General features: G+C 37.1%; 5 protein-coding genes across 15 annotated transcripts in view; 3 read left to right on the forward strand and 2 right to left on the reverse strand.

Annotated features, from left to right (window-relative positions):
• Positions 1-7,186, reverse strand: part of LOC114874995 — a 30,215-nt gene extending 23,029 nt beyond the window's left edge. For 2 of the 4 annotated variants that reach the window (XR_006829964.1, XM_029184821.2), the window contains exon 1: positions 810-1,159. Coding sequence is in view for 3 of the 4 variants with exons in the window: in XM_029184821.2 (XP_029040654.2) it covers positions 810-893 (84 nt within the window). In the remaining variant the exon portion in view is untranslated. Of the gene's footprint in view, positions 1-809; positions 1,161-6,626 lie in introns of those variants that run through there. The other 2 variants (XM_029184822.2, XM_029184823.2) reach the window with 2 other exon arrangements.
• Positions 7,187-7,698: 512 nt separating this feature from the next.
• On the forward strand, positions 7,699-9,841 carry LOC114875005 (UPF0605 protein CG18335-like). Its single transcript, XM_046288159.1, has 7 exons — positions 7,699-7,780; positions 8,302-8,471; positions 8,555-8,651; positions 8,707-8,882; positions 8,971-9,133; positions 9,460-9,697; positions 9,772-9,841. The coding sequence occupies exons 1-7, from the start codon at positions 7,699-7,701 to the stop codon at positions 9,839-9,841; spliced, it is 996 nt and encodes a 331-aa protein (XP_046144115.1).
• Positions 9,729-12,791, reverse strand: LOC114874999 (kynurenine aminotransferase). 6 transcript variants are annotated; one of them, XR_003789173.2, is made up of 9 exons: positions 12,664-12,791; positions 11,738-11,877; positions 11,490-11,640; positions 11,179-11,415; positions 10,862-11,105; positions 10,622-10,788; positions 10,183-10,533; positions 9,956-10,102; positions 9,729-9,869 (listed from the first exon to the last, which is right to left on the reverse strand). XR_003789173.2 is itself a non-coding variant. In XM_029184834.2 (8 exons), the coding sequence occupies exons 1-8, from the start codon at positions 12,697-12,699 to the stop codon at positions 10,043-10,045; spliced, it is 1,386 nt and encodes a 461-aa protein (XP_029040667.1). In that variant the 5' UTR covers positions 12,700-12,791; the 3' UTR covers positions 9,729-10,042. The 6 variants fall into 6 exon arrangements, 1 of the variants encoding a protein (XP_029040667.1); XR_003789176.2 differs by lacking the exon at positions 12,664-12,791 and adding an exon at positions 12,354-12,491; XR_003789175.2 differs by lacking the exon at positions 12,664-12,791 and adding an exon at positions 12,349-12,491.
• Positions 12,728-14,122, forward strand: LOC114875006 (E3 SUMO-protein ligase NSE2-like). 2 transcript variants are annotated; one of them, XM_029184850.2, is made up of 6 exons: positions 12,728-12,832; positions 12,995-13,090; positions 13,176-13,345; positions 13,416-13,506; positions 13,590-13,767; positions 13,835-14,122. In XM_029184850.2, exons 2-6 carry the CDS (start codon positions 13,012-13,014, stop codon positions 13,932-13,934), a joined length of 618 nt encoding a protein of 205 aa, XP_029040683.1. In that variant the 5' UTR covers positions 12,728-12,832; positions 12,995-13,011; the 3' UTR covers positions 13,935-14,122. The 2 variants fall into 2 exon arrangements, with proteins under 2 accessions (XP_029040683.1, XP_029040682.1); XM_029184849.2 differs by having other exon boundaries at positions 12,729-12,821.
• On the forward strand, positions 14,079-17,695 carry LOC114874997. Of its 2 annotated transcripts, XM_029184830.2 has the most exons (10): positions 14,079-14,105; positions 14,230-14,491; positions 14,647-14,941; positions 15,020-15,162; positions 15,324-15,463; positions 15,578-15,619; positions 15,691-15,899; positions 16,053-16,333; positions 16,414-16,609; positions 16,847-17,695. In XM_029184830.2, exons 2-10 carry the CDS (start codon positions 14,279-14,281, stop codon positions 16,936-16,938), a joined length of 1,611 nt encoding a protein of 536 aa, XP_029040663.1. In that variant the 5' UTR covers positions 14,079-14,105; positions 14,230-14,278; the 3' UTR covers positions 16,939-17,695. The 2 variants fall into 2 exon arrangements, with proteins under 2 accessions (XP_029040663.1, XP_029040665.2); XM_029184832.2 differs by lacking the exons at positions 14,079-14,105; positions 16,414-16,609 and having other exon boundaries at positions 14,201-14,491; positions 16,053-16,373.
• Positions 17,696-19,219: the final 1,524 nt, after the last annotated feature.

Raw genomic sequence — 19,219 nt, forward strand, 5'->3', positions numbered from 1 at the left:
TTGAAATCTTTGAAACACCTCCACTTCCGGTGCCGACATCTGCATCGACGCCATTTAATTTTACCTAATGGCATTCTTTCCTACAATGGTTCGTATGTAAACTTTAGATTCTTTTGGAGAACAAGTCCAGTTTCTGTTAATGGGAACATTCGCGGGCGGCAATTAAGCAATACTCGGTTCGTCGGTTACTTTTAATTGTTCTTAACGAGGCTAAACGCGGACGTGGTCCACGTCACGGCGCATAACAATGAATAACGGTTGCGGTGAACGAGTCCGTTTACTTTTGTTCCCTATTGTCACCGGCGACGACAATAAGCCGACCACGCAAGGGCTCGAAACGCGTATCATTGACGTGCGAAACTCTTGTTTGCAAATAACTAGACATAAATTCAGTGAAGTTTATTTCTCATTGAAAAATTACGCCTACGCGGTAGCGTCAGTCGTTAGCGAAAAAATCTAAAGTATGCTTGCAAATAATCGATAGTCGATAGGGGTTACGATCGATCGAAGATTCTACAAAATGGCGAACGCGTGTCAAACACCTGTTCAGATTTTTGTAGCTACTGATTACTTACTATTACTGCTAAGATACTAATTACTTATTAGGAAAATTTAATGCCAATATAGATTGTTATACATTCAAACTTATAATATAGGAGTATGAAGGTTATACTAAAGTATATACGCTGAATAAAAAAGCGCGGGCTCCTGTCAACGAACAGCAGCACGAAGTTGGCCGCAAGCCGCACAATTCAACAGGATCTTGACAAATTTTGTCAAGATATTTAAAGAAAATACAATTTACTCACCGTCAACTCGGCATGCCGTCCGGCGTCATTGGAGTGTCGCCGATGGAAACCCGTCACGCTCGAAAATATCGTCGACACAATCATGCGGGTACGGTGTTTCACTGGTCACGTTTGTATCGAATGTCAGAACGTCGAGAAACCATAAACATCGCGTCAGGCCAGAGAAAAAAGTGTTCTATACGACCCTTGTTACAGGACAACGCATCTACTTTACTTCTTTATACGAACTCGACTTATTTGTTATTCGCGTTAAAATAATTTATACAATTAATCAATTTACTCATTAATATAACGTACACCTTCACTCAACCGACACGCGATACACACCTAACCGATGGTCGAATCGTACTGAGCCGGTGGCACTCGCGAATCTCTCACTAGACTACCCCCACTCCCCACCCCCTGCGTACTGCGCAGGTCAAATCAAATAGACAACCCTTAGATCTTTTCGAAAAATCCAATATTTTAATTGCATATTTAAAATCAGAATGATTTTGTTGCTAATGTATTTTATTTGTTCTAAGTGAACTGTAGATGTTTATGCAAATATATACTTTTATAAAATATTTTCTCTTCCTAGGCGATTTCAAATATCATCTAAATTCGCGCCTTTTAGAAAAGTGCGTAGCATGTTGATTGATTTTACTATTTGAACAAATTTATTTTCTTTTTGTATAATGATAAAGTTTATTAAAAGTGCAGTGAAGTTACTTATGAACACATAGAAATGATTTTCAGTGATACATAGCTTGTTTCGATTGGATTCGTTATGCACATCTGAATTTCTAGCGTTAGAGGTTAAGTAACAATTTGAAGTTAAACAACAACAGTATTTATTCTCTAATTCTTAATCAAGACATGAAATTCCGATATAAAACAATCTCAGACAATTAACATAAACATTTTTAACCAGATGAACCGGCACGTCGAATGGAATCGCGAGCAGCGTTTGAAAGACAACAAAAAAGACGGGAGAGATAAGGAAAGTGCAGCTTAACACACCATGAAGAATAGCATGCGAATAGAATACACCGTGAAGGACTGAAACGCGATAAAACACAAAAAGGATGATAATCTCAAGACGTATAAAGCATATAAGTATGTATCAGCTAGCAATTTACTGGCTATTGAATTTGTTTAACGCGTAAACTGAATGCTTTCGTCGTGGTCCACGTTGAAGATATTTTCTACGTATTTATCTGATGCGTGCCCGGCATACAGGGTGTCTCCAATTCATGAACTCGATACGATTCAACCATACATTTATACAAAACATCCGTCATTTTAACAGGTCTGATTGTTCTAATGTTTAAATATGTACTTTAAACTGGCGAACCATGGAGAGATTATTCAATAATATGGCCCAATATGGCGTCACAGTAACGTAGCAAATCCGCCAAAAATGTCAAACTTTTCACGCTTATAACTTTTTAACCATTGGATTCCTAAAGTTAAGACTTGCATTTTCAAATTCTACGCATCAAAAGCTATAGATTAAGTTTAAGCGGTCCCTGGCCCGAACCAAAGGCGTCCAGGAAGACGAAACCCTCTTAGCCAGAGGTATCTTGGATACACCCTATATATTCCTCAGGGAATCAGGCGCGAACTACTTTTCTTCGGTGCCTATGATCTTACACTTTAATGATATACTTGGCGCATACTATCGCGCGTATTATTCCCGAGGGTGTATACAGATTATGATACCTGTACGATTATAAAACCTCCGAGACAGGCAGTTATGAGTCACGCTCACGGTGTAGAAGGAAGCCTCCGGTGGATAGTATAAATGTTAATATCGCTCGTTCATTATAATCCCTAGAATGCTACGCATCGCGCCAAGGGCGAACAGTACGTAATATTTATGTCGTTACACCGCTCGTTGTCCCCTGTCGTTCGTTTTCTCTTGATTTCATTCAACGAAACACCAGGAGCATGCGTTAAAAACAGTTAGCCTCGTACCTCCATTACATAATCACGTATTTTCCAGAAGGTCAAGTAACTTTTTTTCCATTAATCATCGGATGATTGCACCCTTTGAAGAGCAACAGCCCGTAAACCCATCCACGGCAAACAATGACGTTGGAGAAAGAAATACACGGTAACCGGTGCTCGCCGATCGCTAAAGGAAAATTTCTATTCGCGTACTGTGATTTTTCTCTCTCATTCGTTATTTAAAATTATTGTTCTCGGGCGTTTATTTGTAAACGTATTCCGCAGGAGGGTAAATAACTACTTTCTCGTCGTACCGATGTTGCTATCACTTGTAAACGCGTTTCAGATCGTCGATCGATTTTTCAGCAGCTGAAACAGCTTAATTCAATCTCAGTGGGACAATATCCCAGCTGGAAACGTCGACATTCTTCGGCTGCGATCTCTTTCTCCGCTGTACGATCCTCTTCAGTGCCGTGGCTCTCCCACATTCGGCTCCAACCTGACCGCATTCCACGAAGAATCTGTGTCTCCGCCTATCAGAATGCATTCGCATAGTTTTCGATGCGCGAAACTGCTGCATCAATGACGCATACTTCGTTCATGAGAAGCTCGATTCGCTTCTCGAGCAAATATGCGTGTTCAATGAGGAGAAATTAGAAGAGGATAGCTCGTGCGATACTGAGATTGCATTTATGTTATTCAAGGATATGAAAATTACCATCGGATCGCAACGGTAACGCTATTATTATACAGTCGACGCTTTATTTTTCATTTACATTAACTACCTTCATTTTTCCATCCTCGTAGAAATTATTCCTATTTACCTTTCTAGGTTGACTTGTTCGTTTATTAGAAAAATAATTCAACTTCGTTCTGAGAAGGTTTATTAAAGACGCCGGAGAAGTTGTTGGAAATCGCACGAGGAATCTGCGGAGCATATCGTGCCAGCATCGTGTAAGGAAAAACAAAAGCAAAGCTAAATAACTCTTGAAAGCAATTCCGGATGGTGGAAATATAAAATATCTTATTTCTGTTTCACAGTAAAAAGTGTCCAACGGTTCGACCGAGGAACTCCATCACCGGCTTTTCTTTTCAAAAAGGGATAATATCGTAATTAAAATGAGTAATACGTTCGCGACACCGTAGTACTGTTTCTTTTTTGCCGTCTGGAAGATTATAGGAGGGCTGGAAGCAAGGGACTCTACGTCACTTCCTGAGGAACACGGGTTACGAGAAATTGCGGTTTACGAAGAACTCGATAAAGCCGCAAACCGCACGATTGTCCTTGATAACCAGGTAATGTATTTCAGTGAAATACTTTCCATTTGTCATCTCGGTTGAAAGGGATAACAGCGTTATTTCCGTGGGAAATCTATTCCGCGAATGGATATGAACGACACTCGCAGAACAGACAAAAGCAATAACGTTTTAACGTCTGTCGTAAACAAGTTATCTCGCTGTCATTCACAAATATAGGAACAAAGCGTAACACGTTCGCTGTGAACGATGAATATTAATTAATACGAATTATCGACAGGGAACGATAAGATAAGCTTTATTAATTCCAACGTCGCGCATCGAATGTACAAATTCACGGGAAACAAAGGAGAGAAACTTCCACGTAACCCTTCTCGTTTACTCATCAATTATCGAAACGCGACTTTGATGGCATTTCAATCGGTCTGGCGCCTGTGATACGCGATGCAACGAAGGTGCCATCGCGTTAAGAAGGGTTCGCACGCGCCCTTTGTGTCGACGATGCGTACAAACGCGTCGTCGTTTGCATAAAACGCGTGGATGAGTCAGTGTCTACTCGCGTCGTATAGCATAACGCAACCCGTTCCGAGCGCACCTGCCTTACATCCTTTCTTCCGAGCCGTGGATCTTCTAACGCGTATGCACCCGCTGGTCAACGGCATTAGACCAGTCGATATTCCCGGCTCGTGCGAGCGGAACAATGAAGACCCAAGCGAATACAATGCGAGTCACGCCGATCATGCGGATACGATGGACGCGAGGCATGCATGTGTCTCGGGGACAAAGACGAAAAGCCGGAAACATGGAAGAGGATAATAACAGAAGGGAAAAGAACGAATAAGAAGGAGGAGGAATAAAAGGGCAGTGCAACGTGCGCGCGTGATTTACGCGCATCGACGATCGAGGCTGCGCATAATTTATCGATTGATCGGGAACGCATGCGTACTCGCGAAGAGGATACGAACTCTGCGCAATCGATCACTGTCCACCACGACCGATGACGTTAATGAGGACGATCGGTACTTAGCGATACTTTAGCCTGCTAGCCATTGCGAACGATTACGTGCGTCGTTTGTTTGTGCAACGGAGAGAGATCATCTGGTCTGTCCCATCGGCATGAATAAAGATGTTGCGTTTCTCAGCGAGGGTCGAAGGACAATTTCGGGATACTAGAACCGACGTCCCCTTCCTTTTCTTTTTTATTAGCAATTTTAATTTGCATTCGGCCTTCGAGTGGTTAATCAGCAAATTCAATGCATGTAGGATGACTTGGCTGGTCGGTAGCCATGTTATTCTTCTTATTAGCCAACCCGTATCTAAGATTGAAAATCTTGAGAAGAGGGCTATAGCATTTAGACTTTCTGTCACTTTTGTATAGGCCAAGAGTTATCGAAAAAATTCTTGCGAATCTCAACGAATGACCGAAAAAAATTAATTTTTTTTGCCACTTTCGGTCTGACCGAAAATGGCCAAAAAAGGGTTAGCTCTAGATCGAATTTCGCTCTAGTTCATTTTAGCTTGTTAGGAAGTTTAGTCGTCAGACTAAAATTTTTATAGTGTTCACTTAATTAAAACGAATGATGAAAAATGTAATCGCATCGACCCTCTCCGTGTAAACGTCAGCAAATAAATCGACGAGCAACTCTTCGCGTAATAAATCGACCGCGATCTTCGTTATTTGTTTAACCGTTGGAAATGAGACGTAGGAAGGAGGCGTCGAAAAAACACGAAGAGGGATCCACGATCGATCAATGTCATTCCGCATGATCACACGGATGAGCATGATTGGCAGTGTACACCGATTCAACGCGGTAGCCATTTCAAGGGTCCACCAGGGAGAAATAATCTGTTTACCGGAAAGAATTATGGCCAGGCGTGAGCTTTAGCACGGAAGTGGTCATTGAACGACGAACCCCTCGTTTTAATGGCATTACAGACAGAATGGAAGAAGTAATTGAACATCGGTGTCGGAGACTCTTCTACAATAATTTACACTGCTATGCATAAATCTAACCAGTCGCAGACACCGTTTATTAAATTTCTAAAAAAAATTTGCTATATCGCTGGAAATAGTAACAGAGGGAAGAGGATCGTTTGAAATTTGCATCGTTTAGTCAAATGAATCTCTAACAATGAGACGGAATTTGTACCCGTGCATATCTTTGCCTATGGTTAAAGCTACACCCACGGTTAGCTACGAGCTGAGCGATAATAAAGCTTCCGGTCTGCTCGCGCCAGCCGCTGCGACAGAAAACAAAACGCCGGAGGAAGAGGAGAAAATTATTATTCCTTCGCCGCGCGACGCGTGTACAGAGCTAGGTACACGAACCGGATGCAACGCGTTTGATTTACCTCGTGTACACCTGGTCACCAACCCCCAGATGCACCCTTAATTACCGTTTGATCGATTGCATAATTGCTAGTCAGCAGGAAATCACGCGAATATGCTTGCTCGTTTAATTGGGTCAGATTCTCGTTAAACGCGGATAACAGAAATATGAAGCTTTTTTTAATAATTTCACTTGAATAATTTTAATGTCATAAAAAAAAACTCTTTTAATTTCGAGATTTCGACAAGTAAAGCTGTGGAAAAAGAGAAAAGGAATAGAAAAGCATTGATCAACTCACCCCCTCATTTTCAGTGAAACCCGGGGGCTTGACGTCAGCGTCCACGTAAAAGATGGAATTCATTTCCCGGTGAAACCGCATGTTTTTCTTGGATGAATCAATAACCCGTTGCCTCGATATAAAGAACAATCAAGCTCCTTTTCCTCATTTCTCAATTATAAATATCGTCGTTTCAGGAACGTCATCTTTAGCCTTGCACAAACACTGTATCTTCAAAGTCACACAAAATTGATCTCTGGTACACTTTCTCGATTAAAAGAATTTTCAACAAATTATTTACAAATGTCCACGCGGTTAAACATATTTGATATGTTGATTGCACAATTGCGCGTTAAATTCATTAACGCGCACATAAAGAGAGCGATTCGAAATGGCATGATTTAACAGTGAAAATTGTTCGCGAGTGAAAACATACGTATTCTGAATCAGACATTTGTTACTTCTTTTCGCGGCGGTAGCCCCGTGAAAACTGGAAAGCGAAACGTTAATCGCACACCTCTCTCGTTTCCATACGCAACACACGCGTACGTGTACCCCTACCCTCACAGAAATTTACTCCTCTCCTCTTGAACACGATGGCCCTCCTGGCAGTCAATTAGCGGCTTCCTTAATTCGTTATCCCCCTAAAGCCGCGGTGAAATCATACCGCCCCGAGCTTAACTGCAATTACACGTTGCCTCAAAGTGCAGTGGCAATTAACAAGTTCAAAACCTAGGATGCACCGCGTATTAAACTATGTACAGTCTGTCCAGGAACCAATACAATTGGTTTAATTCTACTAATATATAGAAATTATTGGTGTAACTGGGTAGGGGTCAGGGTGGACCTGGTCCCCCAAAAATAGGGACTGTTCCCCTACCAGAATATATTAGAATATCCGTTGGCTGATAAAATCTTGACTCAATACAAATGAAACATTTGTCACCAAACATCAGTCTTTCATTTGAAATTTGGAGCGTTTAATTTTACTCACATCGGTATAACATTAAAGTCAAATCGTCGCTGTTCCAGCGTGTGACAACTGTTTTTTATCTGAGGGCCAGAAAATGAACCGTGTTGATTCTGGTCTTAAATGGGTTTAGAGTTTAGACCTAAAGCAGTAACAATGAGTCATGAGGAAATCCCCTTGGTTCTTGCTAGAATTTTTCAACCGAGTAAGAGTGGTAATCAGAACACTGCACTTGTAGCAGTAAAACGGGGCCATTTCTGCAAACACATAAACATTTGTTACATTTCAATAAAAAATTTGAGTACTGCATAGGAAATTTGAATGACACCATACATTATGGAAAAAGTGTTATCATTTGTTTTTAAAGAGAAAATTCCAAAGCAAATTTCATAGATGACATTTATAGAAATGTAGGAGAAAATCATTCGGCATAATCATGCGAATAAATTAAAGTTAGAAGATAACAAAATCATCATATCTCTAGATGGCTATTAAAAATTCCAGTTAATTAGTAAAAATTCACGGGTTATTGAATATATTTCGACAATGTCTGCTGGAACGGAATTATTATCCACGACAGAACCGCATCTTACTCCAGGGTAAACGATTCATCACTTTTTCCGTGATACATATATCACTTCTAGAGAGACACACAAATGTTCTATGGAAAGATAACTTTCATACGTACTATTATCTTACCCTTTTACGAATATCGTTGATAAAAAGGAGCGAGAGAAAAACAGATCGTTTATTTTAGATACGCCGGATATTGTCCTCAATATCGGTACAGATGTGGCGAAACATATGGGAGTATCACGCACAAGTTGCTTCTTGATCCTACAGTAAATCATGCGGAAACGCTCATTTTATCAAACCGAGTCACCGACGACTACGAAGTACATTAGTCAATATTTTCTCCTTCCGAGTATAATCTTATTTTCTAACAGCAATAAAACTTCAATTACCTATCAATCACCAGGTTCAAAGACCACCGAAAAATGACATAGACATAGTAAATGCTCGATACAAAAGGACTGATCCTATATACGTTCATCCTATGTTACCTGGATATGAAGGTACATCAGATAAATAAATAAAAATTCTAATTAGAATCTAAGTTATACGTTATAGGTTTTACACCTAAACTGAATGCTAGACACGGACAAAGATATACGGTACTTGCTACCGAGGGACTTGCTGAATTTGAACGACAACAATTAAACAACAAAGCTGCTCTTAATGAAGTGAAAAGAAAAATAGCCATACAAGGTGGATATGGTGAGCCACGGAATTTAGAGGATCGTTTAGTAAGAAACTCCAATATCAACTCCATACATTAAGAGAAAAAAGAAATGGGATTAACGAATGTACATATATCGTGAACTCTTAATGCAGCTTATCAAAAGTGAATTCAAATTGCCAATGCTGTCGGTTCGACCAGATTGCGTGGGCGTAATGAGAAATTTATTTCTGGACGAGCAACACGAAAAACCCAGGGATCATGCCCCCTCTCCATACTTTATGGATAATGCAAATCCGAAGAAGTATTTTATCAGCAGTAAGCCTATCTTGTCGAGTCACTGTTACTTTGAATTTGTCTTCAAATAATCTCGTAACTAATGTCACAGTACGATTCATCTGTTTTACGAAATATTGCGTCTTCAAAAACTTTCATCGAAACGACTCAAACGAATCTAATATGCGTATTAAACTATATGCTAGATGATATATGAAAATATATTGATGGAAAAATTGAAATACAGATGGATCTTACAGACAGTGAACAACGAATGAGATATTCGTTCATTCGAGAGAAAATTAAAAGTATGAAATTGCAAACATCTATTAGCTTCCATTGATACGAAATTTTTAAACTTATTTAAGGATATGCTGGTCATATACCCTATGGACATTCCCATTTTGGAGCTTCGAATATTCCTGCTACCAACAGCGCGCTTTGCGAGTTCACTTCCAATTATCGAAAACGACAAAGCACAGAATGGGCCCCGATAACAATTTCTCGACCTGATCCACCGCTCATGATTCAACCAACAACGCTTTACCATAAACACGTTGGTATGATTCCAAATTACCTTGGACACGTTCCTGGAGAGACGTTCAGGTAGTAAATTATATTCAACTTACTCGACACGTTTTGAAAGAGTATCGTTTTATTTGAAAATTTGTTGTGTTCAGGTTCGGTAAAACCTTCGGAGCAGACACTAAGGACGCAAAACGATGGCTTCGTGGTGAATTTTCTCCGTAAAATGTGTATGTGTCATTGTACAATAATCCTATATGTTAAAAAGTATAATTGCATGATAAAAATTGTGATGTCCCTGTACAGATAATAAATGATACGAATGCAAAAAATGATTACCATGCTTAAAATCTAAATAATATTCCAAAAATATATGGCACTATATTTAAATATATTAATGAGCTGTAGTTTCTTCTGTATTAATCACTATTGCTGAGATTTCCATTTCATTAAGATTTCAGCTGCCTGTTTTAGATTTTCATCTTTCTGCAAAAAAAGAACATTGAACGTTAGTAAAAAAAAAGGAAAAGCAGTATTAATATTACGCGTTTTAAATCAACTTTTACCTTTATGAAACAATATCGTACGTTGTCCTCCCCCAAGTGTTTATGTTCACGACTGTAAAATGCGGACGGTGGTATTCCTTGAACTCCGACATTTTTCGTCATCCACTTTGTAAACCGATAATCTTTATTCTCATCTGTTTCTTCTTCTAATTTAACCTTATCTTTCAGAGCCGTCCAATTGGCAACCATAAAATATCCACCTTCTGGAATTGTTGGAGACATTCCTACGTCGCTAAGGAACGTCGCCATGTAATCCCGCTTTGGCTGCAGTTCCTTAGCTAAACTAACAAAGTAGCAATCCGGTTGACCAAATCTTTCCAATTCTTGTTCAAACCCAATCGCTACTGCTTCCTAGAATTTGAAAATAATGTAAATAAGTAAATGTAACTAACAACATAATTAACCGTATCACAATCGATATTATAAATCTATATATTACTTGGACTGGTGTATTACAAGTATACACACAATTTTGATGAACAACTCGTAAATTATATAGTAAATGTGCTGGACCATAGGCCCATCCTAATTTCCATCCAGTAACACTGAATGTTTTACCAGCAGATCCTATGGTTATTGTGCGCTCATACATATCGGGTAGCGTAGCTAAGATATAATAATTATTTTAAACAAAGATTTTGTAGAAGAAACTGTAACACCGTTGGAACTTCGTTCTTACCGATTCTAATATGTTTATATGGTTCGTAAACGAGCCATTCGTACACCTCATCTGATACCACCAGAGTATTCCATTTTTTAGCTAAATTAGCAATAAACTGTAATTCATCTAGAGTAAATACTTTTCCTACAGGATTATGCGGGGTATTAATTATTATTCCTTTAGTTTTTTCATTAAAAAGGCTCTCCAACTCCTGTTTGTCAAATACCCAATCTGATGAACTAAGAGGTCCATTTGAACTTTTCTTAAAAATATAAAAATAAATATGTTACATAAATGTTGCAGAAAAAAGTTGCAAAGTTATACTTAAAACTTACTGGTTTTAAAGCAATGAATCTTGGAACTCCACCTGCAGTTTGAACCATAGGTACATAACAATCAAAGAAAGGTTCAATAATTATCCACTCATCACCAGGGTTTGTGTGACCTTGTAATGTAGCATATAATGCTTGATAAGCCCCAACAGTTACAAGAATTTCATTTTGTGGATCTAAAGTACGATTTAGAAGTTTAGAGTACAATTTTGCAATGACATTTACTAAACGTGGATGACCCTGAAATATTGCAACATATTAGAAATTTCCATAATGATAATCATACAGATAGATAAAATAAAATGAATACTTACAAATCCTCTTGTATATTGATTTAAAAGAGGATTATCACTTGTAGCTGTAGCAGCTAAAGCCTTTGTTACATTTTCAGGAGCATGAAAATCTGGGAAACCTTGTCCCAAGTTTAATGGCTTATGCTTTAAAGCAAGCTGAATATACTCAACCCTGAAATGAAACTGGTTCATGAAAAATATGACTACCAATAATGGGTGATATATAACCACCTGTCAATTTTTAATGTCAGTTATAAGGTTTTATTTACCATACTGATTTTTCATTGCCTTTCAAGCGATCCGGCAGATCAAATTTAGACATCACAGGAGAATAACTTTGAATATTTCTTAGCGCAGATACAGAAACTTTTCCTTTAAATGTTCCAGAAATAGAAATTCTAGCTAGCATCTACAAATAATTATGTCATAAATGATAATGGTACCTATATATATATATGTATATATATATATATATACACTTTATCAATAATTCTCAACATATTTCATTAATTATTTGAGTAGCCATAATATCAAAATTAATATTAAAAAATATCAAAAAAAACTTATGAAACAAATGTTATAATAAATTAGTAACACATTATTTCACGTACGTCCTTTATTTAACAGTAAAACATGATTAAAAAGACTGTCAGGCACAAATAACAAATTATTACTATCATTACAAATAATTGTAGAACAGTAGGAGGGACTTGTAGAAACGTGCATCCAATGATCCAACTATATAATGTGTGGATTTTTTCAAAAGTTATAAGGACAAATATTATTAATTTCAAAGACAACATATAAATCGCAATTGTCAATTTATTATAACTGTAATAGATTCTTACCAGAAGAAATACACTAATATAAAATAGCTTACTTTACCGACTTTACTGCGTAGAACAAATCAGTAAGTACATTGCTTTCAATTAATCCGGCCAAGTCTGACCGCTTCTTTGTCAAAACAGCTGTACTTATGCAACAAGTTGTTTATGCATTAAAAAAGGAAAAAAACAAGAAATAAATTCCTGGTTACATATAGTACTTTTATAATAAGTTATTGGTACTTTAGTCGCTAGTAAAGAGGGTTATTACTCATCGTTGCAATATTTTTTAATATTGTAATAGAAACTTGGCTGTTATAAAAGTATTACCTGAAAAAACTTGTTTAATTTATGTCACAGAATAAACTTACCAAAAAGAAACATAAATTGTACATAATAGGTTTCATTGTATGATTTTAAACTTCAGATATTTAATTTAGAAGCTACTTATTGAAAGTTGTATACAATTTACATACAAGGAGACAGCTAAAAGTATTTTGTTAATGATTTCTTTTCAAAGGAGTTCAAGGTAATTCAAAAGTAAGGTGAAAGGACATTTGAAATTGATAAAAGCAGCATCTTCTGGTCACTTCTTCAAACTCCAAGCAGTTACCAGTGTCTAAATTTAACAATAGGCGCGAAATTGGACTCTTACAAACATATGTATAAATGGAATTAATCGTATTTCTTTTAACTTTGCAGAGAAATTGATATTGAAAATGGCACAGTCTCAACATGAAAAAGAAGAATTGTATGATTCTTATACAAAAGCTGCAGCTAGTATCATTTCTTATTATGGTAAGCTTTGTCAGGTTAGGTGATCAAACAGCCAGTGTTTATTACATTGATGTATTTTGTGTAATTTTCAATTTTCTATTTACAGAAATGCCGGAGAGAAAGGAAAAATTAAAAGAACTAAGGGATATTGTGCAAAATAACTGTGTTCAAAATGAAAGATTAAAAGCAGCAAAAGATGTGAAAAAACGATTATTAGACTTATATGGTCTTGAGGATGATGACCATGGACAGACTGATCCTGAACAAATTATCCAAGTAATTGTATTTTTCATGAGAATACTACAATGTTATCGCAAAATTAAGAATATATTTTTAAAAATTTCAGGAATATAAAGAGGCCATATCAAAAATTAATGTGGATGTATCAAATGATAAAAAGCTTATAGAATTTGATAAACATGTAGAAGCATTATCAGGTAAGCCACAACTTCCAATAGTATAAATTGATACTTTCATTTATTTTATAAGAAATATTTAATTTGTCTGTATTTCCTAAAAGATAAAGTAGAAGATGATGGTGACACAGATGCAGAAATCCAAATATCAGGAGGGTACATAAATGTAATTGATCCAATTACTAAAAAAAGGATTGTTGACCCTGTAAAAAATACTATATGCGGTCATACTTACGATCGAGATAGCATTACAGAAATATTGAAATGCAACAAGAAAACAAGGTATATATTTTATTTGGAAAATTCGCTATTAACAAATGTTATTAATTATGTGTTTTTATATTTGCAGGTGTCCTGTTGTAGGTTGCAAAAATAACGAATTTGTAAAAATATCGCACCTTCGTGTAGATATTGTAACAAAAACATATCTTGAAAAAAATCCTGCATAATATTCACCAAATTAATTATATAAGTAGACTACTATTGCAACTGTATGTTGGTGTTGCTCCAAATACCTAAGAGTTTAGTTTAAGTCTAAGAGTACAATTAAAATACGTATCTCTTAATAATACAATGTGATATGTATTACATAAGAATATTCATATGCATATTAAATAAAGGTATATTTTATTTTCTATCTTATTTCTAATTATACTTGAAATGAAATAAATAATGAAAGTGTATATGCAATACACAACCTATATGAAAACCATTAAAAAACTGAACAACTTCAAGTTATTACAGTTTTGTTTAATTTGTATCATCACCGATCGATGATGCCAACGCTTAGGCTATGTTTATACTCACGTTTGTATGGATAGCTTTAATTATCTCCACTGGAAAAGCTCGCCGTAGCGTTGACGGACTTAATTTGGACATTAGCAGTTGGAGCCCGTTTCTGTTCAAAGAACCAGATGAATTTCCAAATTACGATATAACACGTTGGGTGCGACGATTACATCTGCAACAGTGTGCCATCGTAGAAATCGGCGAAGGATTTTGTGCTGTAAGCAAAAGAAACACTTGTATCCTTGTTTTCGAATGATCGTGATAAAAGTCAAGTCATGGTGTGAAACACGCTTGGCATATGAGACGAATATTATAATCACACAAAGGGAAAGGCAAAAGTTGCGTGCAATACAAGTTCTATTTAATATTTAGTTGTTCGTCGAATTACGTAGCATACCTTCGGAATCAAAGGTTCTGGACAACTCTGGAGTTGGAGAATTCTTCCTGGGTATCTGTCCCTGTTTCACGCTTCACACCTGGAGCTTGTGCTCGTTTGAGCTGACCAGCCAAAGGAAAGGGGACTGTACTTTCAACGAGGCTACTCCATACTCAAACACCAGTGCAAGAGTTCACCGGCGATTATGCGACGTGACATTACTTGTCGAAAATGCAACGAACTGTAACTGCTCCATAACGATAGCTGGCCAAGCGTTGTATAAGACAAAAGGTTGTGGTCTACGCTTAATCACCGATTTCTATGCTATCGTAGCTGATTAGAAATTCAAATTAACAATATCATTTATAGGATTTCCTACGTGCTTTTTGAATCCGTTGCCGGAATCTCTGTGCTCGCCGCGCAACGTTTGCGGCATTGCAAGATGTTCCGGTACCACGATCAAAGGAATACACACTCCTCAATGCGCCACTAATTGCCATCAGAGACAGCCAGTAATGTTATTTGCTTTTAACATATATTTGTATTGCTTTGATGGTATATTATCTACTTGGAATAATTCAATATAATCAGCTAGTATAAATGATTTTATTTTATTTTATTTTATTCAGTTTCTAAGTTAACAAAAATTGTACGAAATTCGTGGGGCTTTCAGTTCTGCGAAGAGATCGGACCATGGACTTCAATTCCGACGGAAATTAACTCCTTATGGTCGCGCTGGTCTTCTCCGAAGTGCAACAACACGTGCGGCAATGGTTTCATGGTAGCCGTAGCATCGTGCCAAGATCAAGTAACGTAAATAAAAACGAAGACATCGACTCTAAAAATAACAATTCATTTATTAATTAAAAAGTATACATAATATTTTTGAATACTGCATGATTTATTAAAATCTTATATGTTTCCCAGCGGAAAACCAGCTATAGACTGTATCGGTCCAGGATCATTTTGGTGAGCCACAAGTTATTCAAGGGAGTCCCCTTGAATAGTTTGACCATGATTAAAGGTGTGAACTTTTCCAGTTGCCCGGATAGCATCGGTAAATGTTACTGCGAGGTAAACATCGTCGATGGAATTATGAGAGTGGCCAGGTTCACAGAACCTTGCATTTCTACCGAAGGGTGTACCCCAAGCGACGTTGGAACGTTCACTTTCGAAGGAGAACACGATCCTGGTGGCAGCATCGATTTCGAAGAAGCTTATGAAAACGATGATCGTGAAAGGTTTGAAGGTACTAAACTGTGTTCTGTTTACGACTTCGAACTGATAAATGTCTAAAGTTCAGTGTCAAAGGAATCAATAAGAATAAGATTTTTATTTAATTAGAGTTCATTAAGATATTATCAAAAGAACTGAATTCTAACAAAATTACTTGAATTTCCAGATACGCTTTACTACTCAGAATCGGTACGAGCAGGAAAGCGTCATCTCCTGCAAGCTTACAGTCACCGTTCCATGCTGGAATACGAGTCACGCGAAAATAGACCATCAAACGAAAACTTGAAAAACGAGCGTGGATATCGTTCCCTTCTCAGAAGTCGATTGAACGGTGATGCCGGGTATGACGCCCAAGTGCAAGAGGAGGATAACGAAGAGGACGAGGAGAAAGACGAGGACAACCCCGACTACGACGAGGAAGAGGACGAAGAAGAAGAAGACGAGACGGTGAACGAGGATGAGGAGGCAGCTGACCATTACGATTACGGTTAGTACTTTAGGCGTAAATCTTTTCCTGGCTTTTCTAGATCGGCTTCAGAGGCTCCGCGAAGGGTCGTCGGAGCCCGAGGAAACATATTCGCGAGGCGAAGTCCGATTACAGGGCGATTGGCCACGAGGGTAGGCCAGAGGTCGACGAACTCGAGAAAGCGCCGATGGAGATCAGATCCGTTACGGAGGAGTGTGACGATGATTCCACGGAACCGCTGCAGTATTACGATTACGGTGAGGAAACCGTTGAGGGGAGTAGCGTCGAAAATTCTTCGCTTCGTTAATGCCTTTCGCTTCCGTATCTGTTAAACAAGAAAGATTTTAAGAAGTAGATATGAACAATGGAGGAAGGAAACATGATTTTTTTTATTACCATCTGTAAAACTTGCCCAAGTTCAATTAATCTTTGTATACAATCGATATTCGTGTACAATTGTTGTTAAAAAAAGAAATTACCGTGTTCTTTTATAGATGCAGGAGGGAATGCAGTATTAAATATACGAGCTGCGTTTGCCTTGAAACTGGTAACAGTGAACATTTTACTCTGGTTCTCTTGGCATTAATGGAAAAACGTAACGTAGATGAAAGATAGCTATTTCCCTGGCCTTGAAAGAAGTATAATGATCTGGACAGAAGTTTCTTGATGCGCTGGAAACTGCATAAATGAAGATACATTTCAATTCATTGGAATTATGAAACACAGCGTATTTCTAATAAATACAATTACAAAACTAACGCACAATTGCGATAAATATTTATGTTACTCAGAGACAATGACAATAGATTTATGTAATTTTTAAACAATTAATGTGAATCAATGAAAATACAAGAAAGGAAAGAACTGTTACGTATAAAAGTCATTGGACTAAGCGATCTTCTAATTATTTTAAGCAACAATGTATAAAATTTCAATTATTAGCTTTCTTATCCTATTCCAGTGGAAAGGAACAATGAACAGGTTAATTGTAACGTTCATTCGTCTCGAGCATCGGAGCTGCACGCTTCAGACGGCTACTTTCACCGTTGATTTAAATTATCCGAGAAAGTGAACCCTTAAGTGTCTTACAATAGCTATTATTTTATGTATTTTTTTTCTCCTTTGATTCTCGCTGATCGTTGAACGTTTCTTTTAATGTTAATTAACTTATCGCTTCAACAGAAACACGTAGAGAATGTTCGCTTGAATCATTTTTAACGCAGTTGCATTCCCGTTGGAAAGCAATTATTTCTAAAAAAGTGCTATTCACCTGCAAGATATCGTTTATCTGTTAAACTGTACGTTATGTACTAGAATATAATTAAAAGAATTATAAATATTAATTCCAATTCTTTATTTTATTGCATTTCGTAGATAAAAATTGAATCAGCTTCATTTGAGATATTCCGTTGTCAAAATTCGTTTCCCGATGTTGCAAAACGACTCCTAGTAGCTAGAGAACATGAAAGTAAAGGAGGTATCCGGGAATTAATTGATCAGCGCCATCTAGCGGAATGTGTTCCGAACTACCGATTTCTAATAGGAGAGCAGAAAGTGCAAGGAGGTATGCCAAGAGGTATACTATGCACGCGCAGGGAAAAATCATTAATAACTCATTTTCTAGGAATAATTTATAAACTTTTATAATTTATTCATAAAGTACATGCTCGTAGCAACTTTCACATATAGATTTTGTCAGGATCCAGCCAGTGATTAATTAATTATAACAGTTTTAATATCGACCGCTCGATCGACGCTTATTCGACGAAGGGATTTTTCACAGTTTCCTGCTTTCCGGCGATCAACTTCCGCATTTCAATGATCAAAGAATAAAGAATAGCACCGTAGCTTTCTTCTAGTATAGGTTTTATGAGCCTCCTGTAAGTAATTAATTAATTATTAGCAAAATTTAGAGCGACCGTTTCTGTAGGATCGAGCGGTCGTTCCTATAATTGCTCATAATTTATTAATTACTGGCAGGATCCTGACGAAACTTATATGTGAAAGTTGCTACGGGTATGTATTTTATGAATAAATTATAAAAGTTCATAAATTGTTCCTAGAAAATGAGTTATTAATGATTTTTCCCTGCGCGTGCATAGCATACCTCTTGGCATACCATCTTTCTTTCCTGCTCTCCCATTACAAATAGTTAGTTCACGCCCCATCCGCAAGATGGCGCTGTTCCCATTTTTACCTGCGCGCGCAATCCAATAGATTTAAAACTTGAATTCATACTACAGTGTCTTGAAATCAATTATGGAATCATATATTGATTTAATTATTATTTATTGTTTAAATTACTTCATATTATATTCTTAATTATACATAGTTCAATTTTCAATACAAACAAAGAAGAGTTGACCGAGAAAGAACCCAAAGGGCCTTTAATTAGACCTGATCGACTTAATTAAAACAATTTATGCAATTATTAAACGTTTATTGGGGAACATGCTGTACACATTGGACCATAAATATTTATTTACAATATTAAAAATGTCTAAAACTTATATTTAAAGGACAATCTTCATTTAACACGCACTACAAATCATATAAAGAATGATCTAACGATATTGTCGCAGCATTGTATTACTGTCAACGCGCACGAATGTCACGGTGAATAATGATCAGCTCTGACTCGTTCCAATGCTTGAATGACTCGTTGAATATCGAATTAGGTAAAGTTACAAAAAGTCACGACATACTGTAATTTAAACCAAGACTTATTTTTGCGTTTCCTGAAATTGACCTATCGCTTAGAGTCAGGGTCGGCCCTACTTAGAGTTAATTAAAATTTCTTTGGTGTTTTGCAAAATAAAATGAACGAAAGAATCTGAAAATAAAAAAATTTGTAATAAATGAAACAC

The sequence above is a fragment of the Osmia bicornis genome, chromosome 12, assembly GCF_907164935.1.
Source record: "Osmia bicornis bicornis chromosome 12, iOsmBic2.1, whole genome shotgun sequence".
In the NCBI taxonomy this organism is placed as follows: Eukaryota; Metazoa; Arthropoda; class Insecta; order Hymenoptera; family Megachilidae; genus Osmia; species Osmia bicornis.

What these genes read in the sequence shown, in the direction of transcription:
- LOC114874997 (XM_029184830.2), top strand. Translation starts at nt 14,279, where the DNA reads ATGTTTATACTCACGTTTGTATGGATAGCTTTAATTATCTCCACTGGA. An exon ending in AGCGTTGTATAAGACAAAAG is followed by an intron (nt 14,942 to 15,019) that starts GTTGTGGTCTAC and finishes TATCATTTATAG; the next exon opens with GATTTCCTACGTGCTTTTTG. An exon ending in TGATCGTGAAAGGTTTGAAG is followed by an intron (nt 15,900 to 16,052) that starts GTACTAAACTGT and finishes TTGAATTTCCAG; the next exon opens with ATACGCTTTACTACTCAGAA.
- LOC114874999 (XM_029184834.2), bottom strand. Translation starts at nt 12,699, where the DNA reads ATGAAACCTATTATGTACAATTTATGTTTCTTTTTG. An exon ending in ACAATTTATGTTTCTTTTTG is followed by an intron (nt 11,878 to 12,663) that starts GTAAGTTTATTC and finishes AATTATTTGTAG; the next exon opens with ATGCTAGCTAGAATTTCTAT. An exon ending in ATCAATATACAAGAGGATTT is followed by an intron (nt 11,416 to 11,489) that starts GTAAGTATTCAT and finishes GCAATATTTCAG; the next exon opens with GGTCATCCACGTTTAGTAAA.
- LOC114875005 (XM_046288159.1), top strand. Translation starts at nt 7,699, where the DNA reads ATGGGTTTAGAGTTTAGACCTAAAGCAGTAACAATGAGTCATGAGGAA. An exon ending in TATGTTACCTGGATATGAAG is followed by an intron (nt 8,652 to 8,706) that starts GTACATCAGATA and finishes TATACGTTATAG; the next exon opens with GTTTTACACCTAAACTGAAT. An exon ending in GGAATTTAGAGGATCGTTTA is followed by an intron (nt 8,883 to 8,970) that starts GTAAGAAACTCC and finishes CTCTTAATGCAG; the next exon opens with CTTATCAAAAGTGAATTCAA.
- LOC114875006 (XM_029184850.2), top strand. Translation starts at nt 13,012, where the DNA reads ATGGCACAGTCTCAACATGAAAAAGAAGAATTGTATGATTCTTATACA. An exon ending in ATCCTGAACAAATTATCCAA is followed by an intron (nt 13,346 to 13,415) that starts GTAATTGTATTT and finishes TAAAAATTTCAG; the next exon opens with GAATATAAAGAGGCCATATC. An exon ending in AAATGCAACAAGAAAACAAG is followed by an intron (nt 13,768 to 13,834) that starts GTATATATTTTA and finishes TTATATTTGCAG; the next exon opens with GTGTCCTGTTGTAGGTTGCA.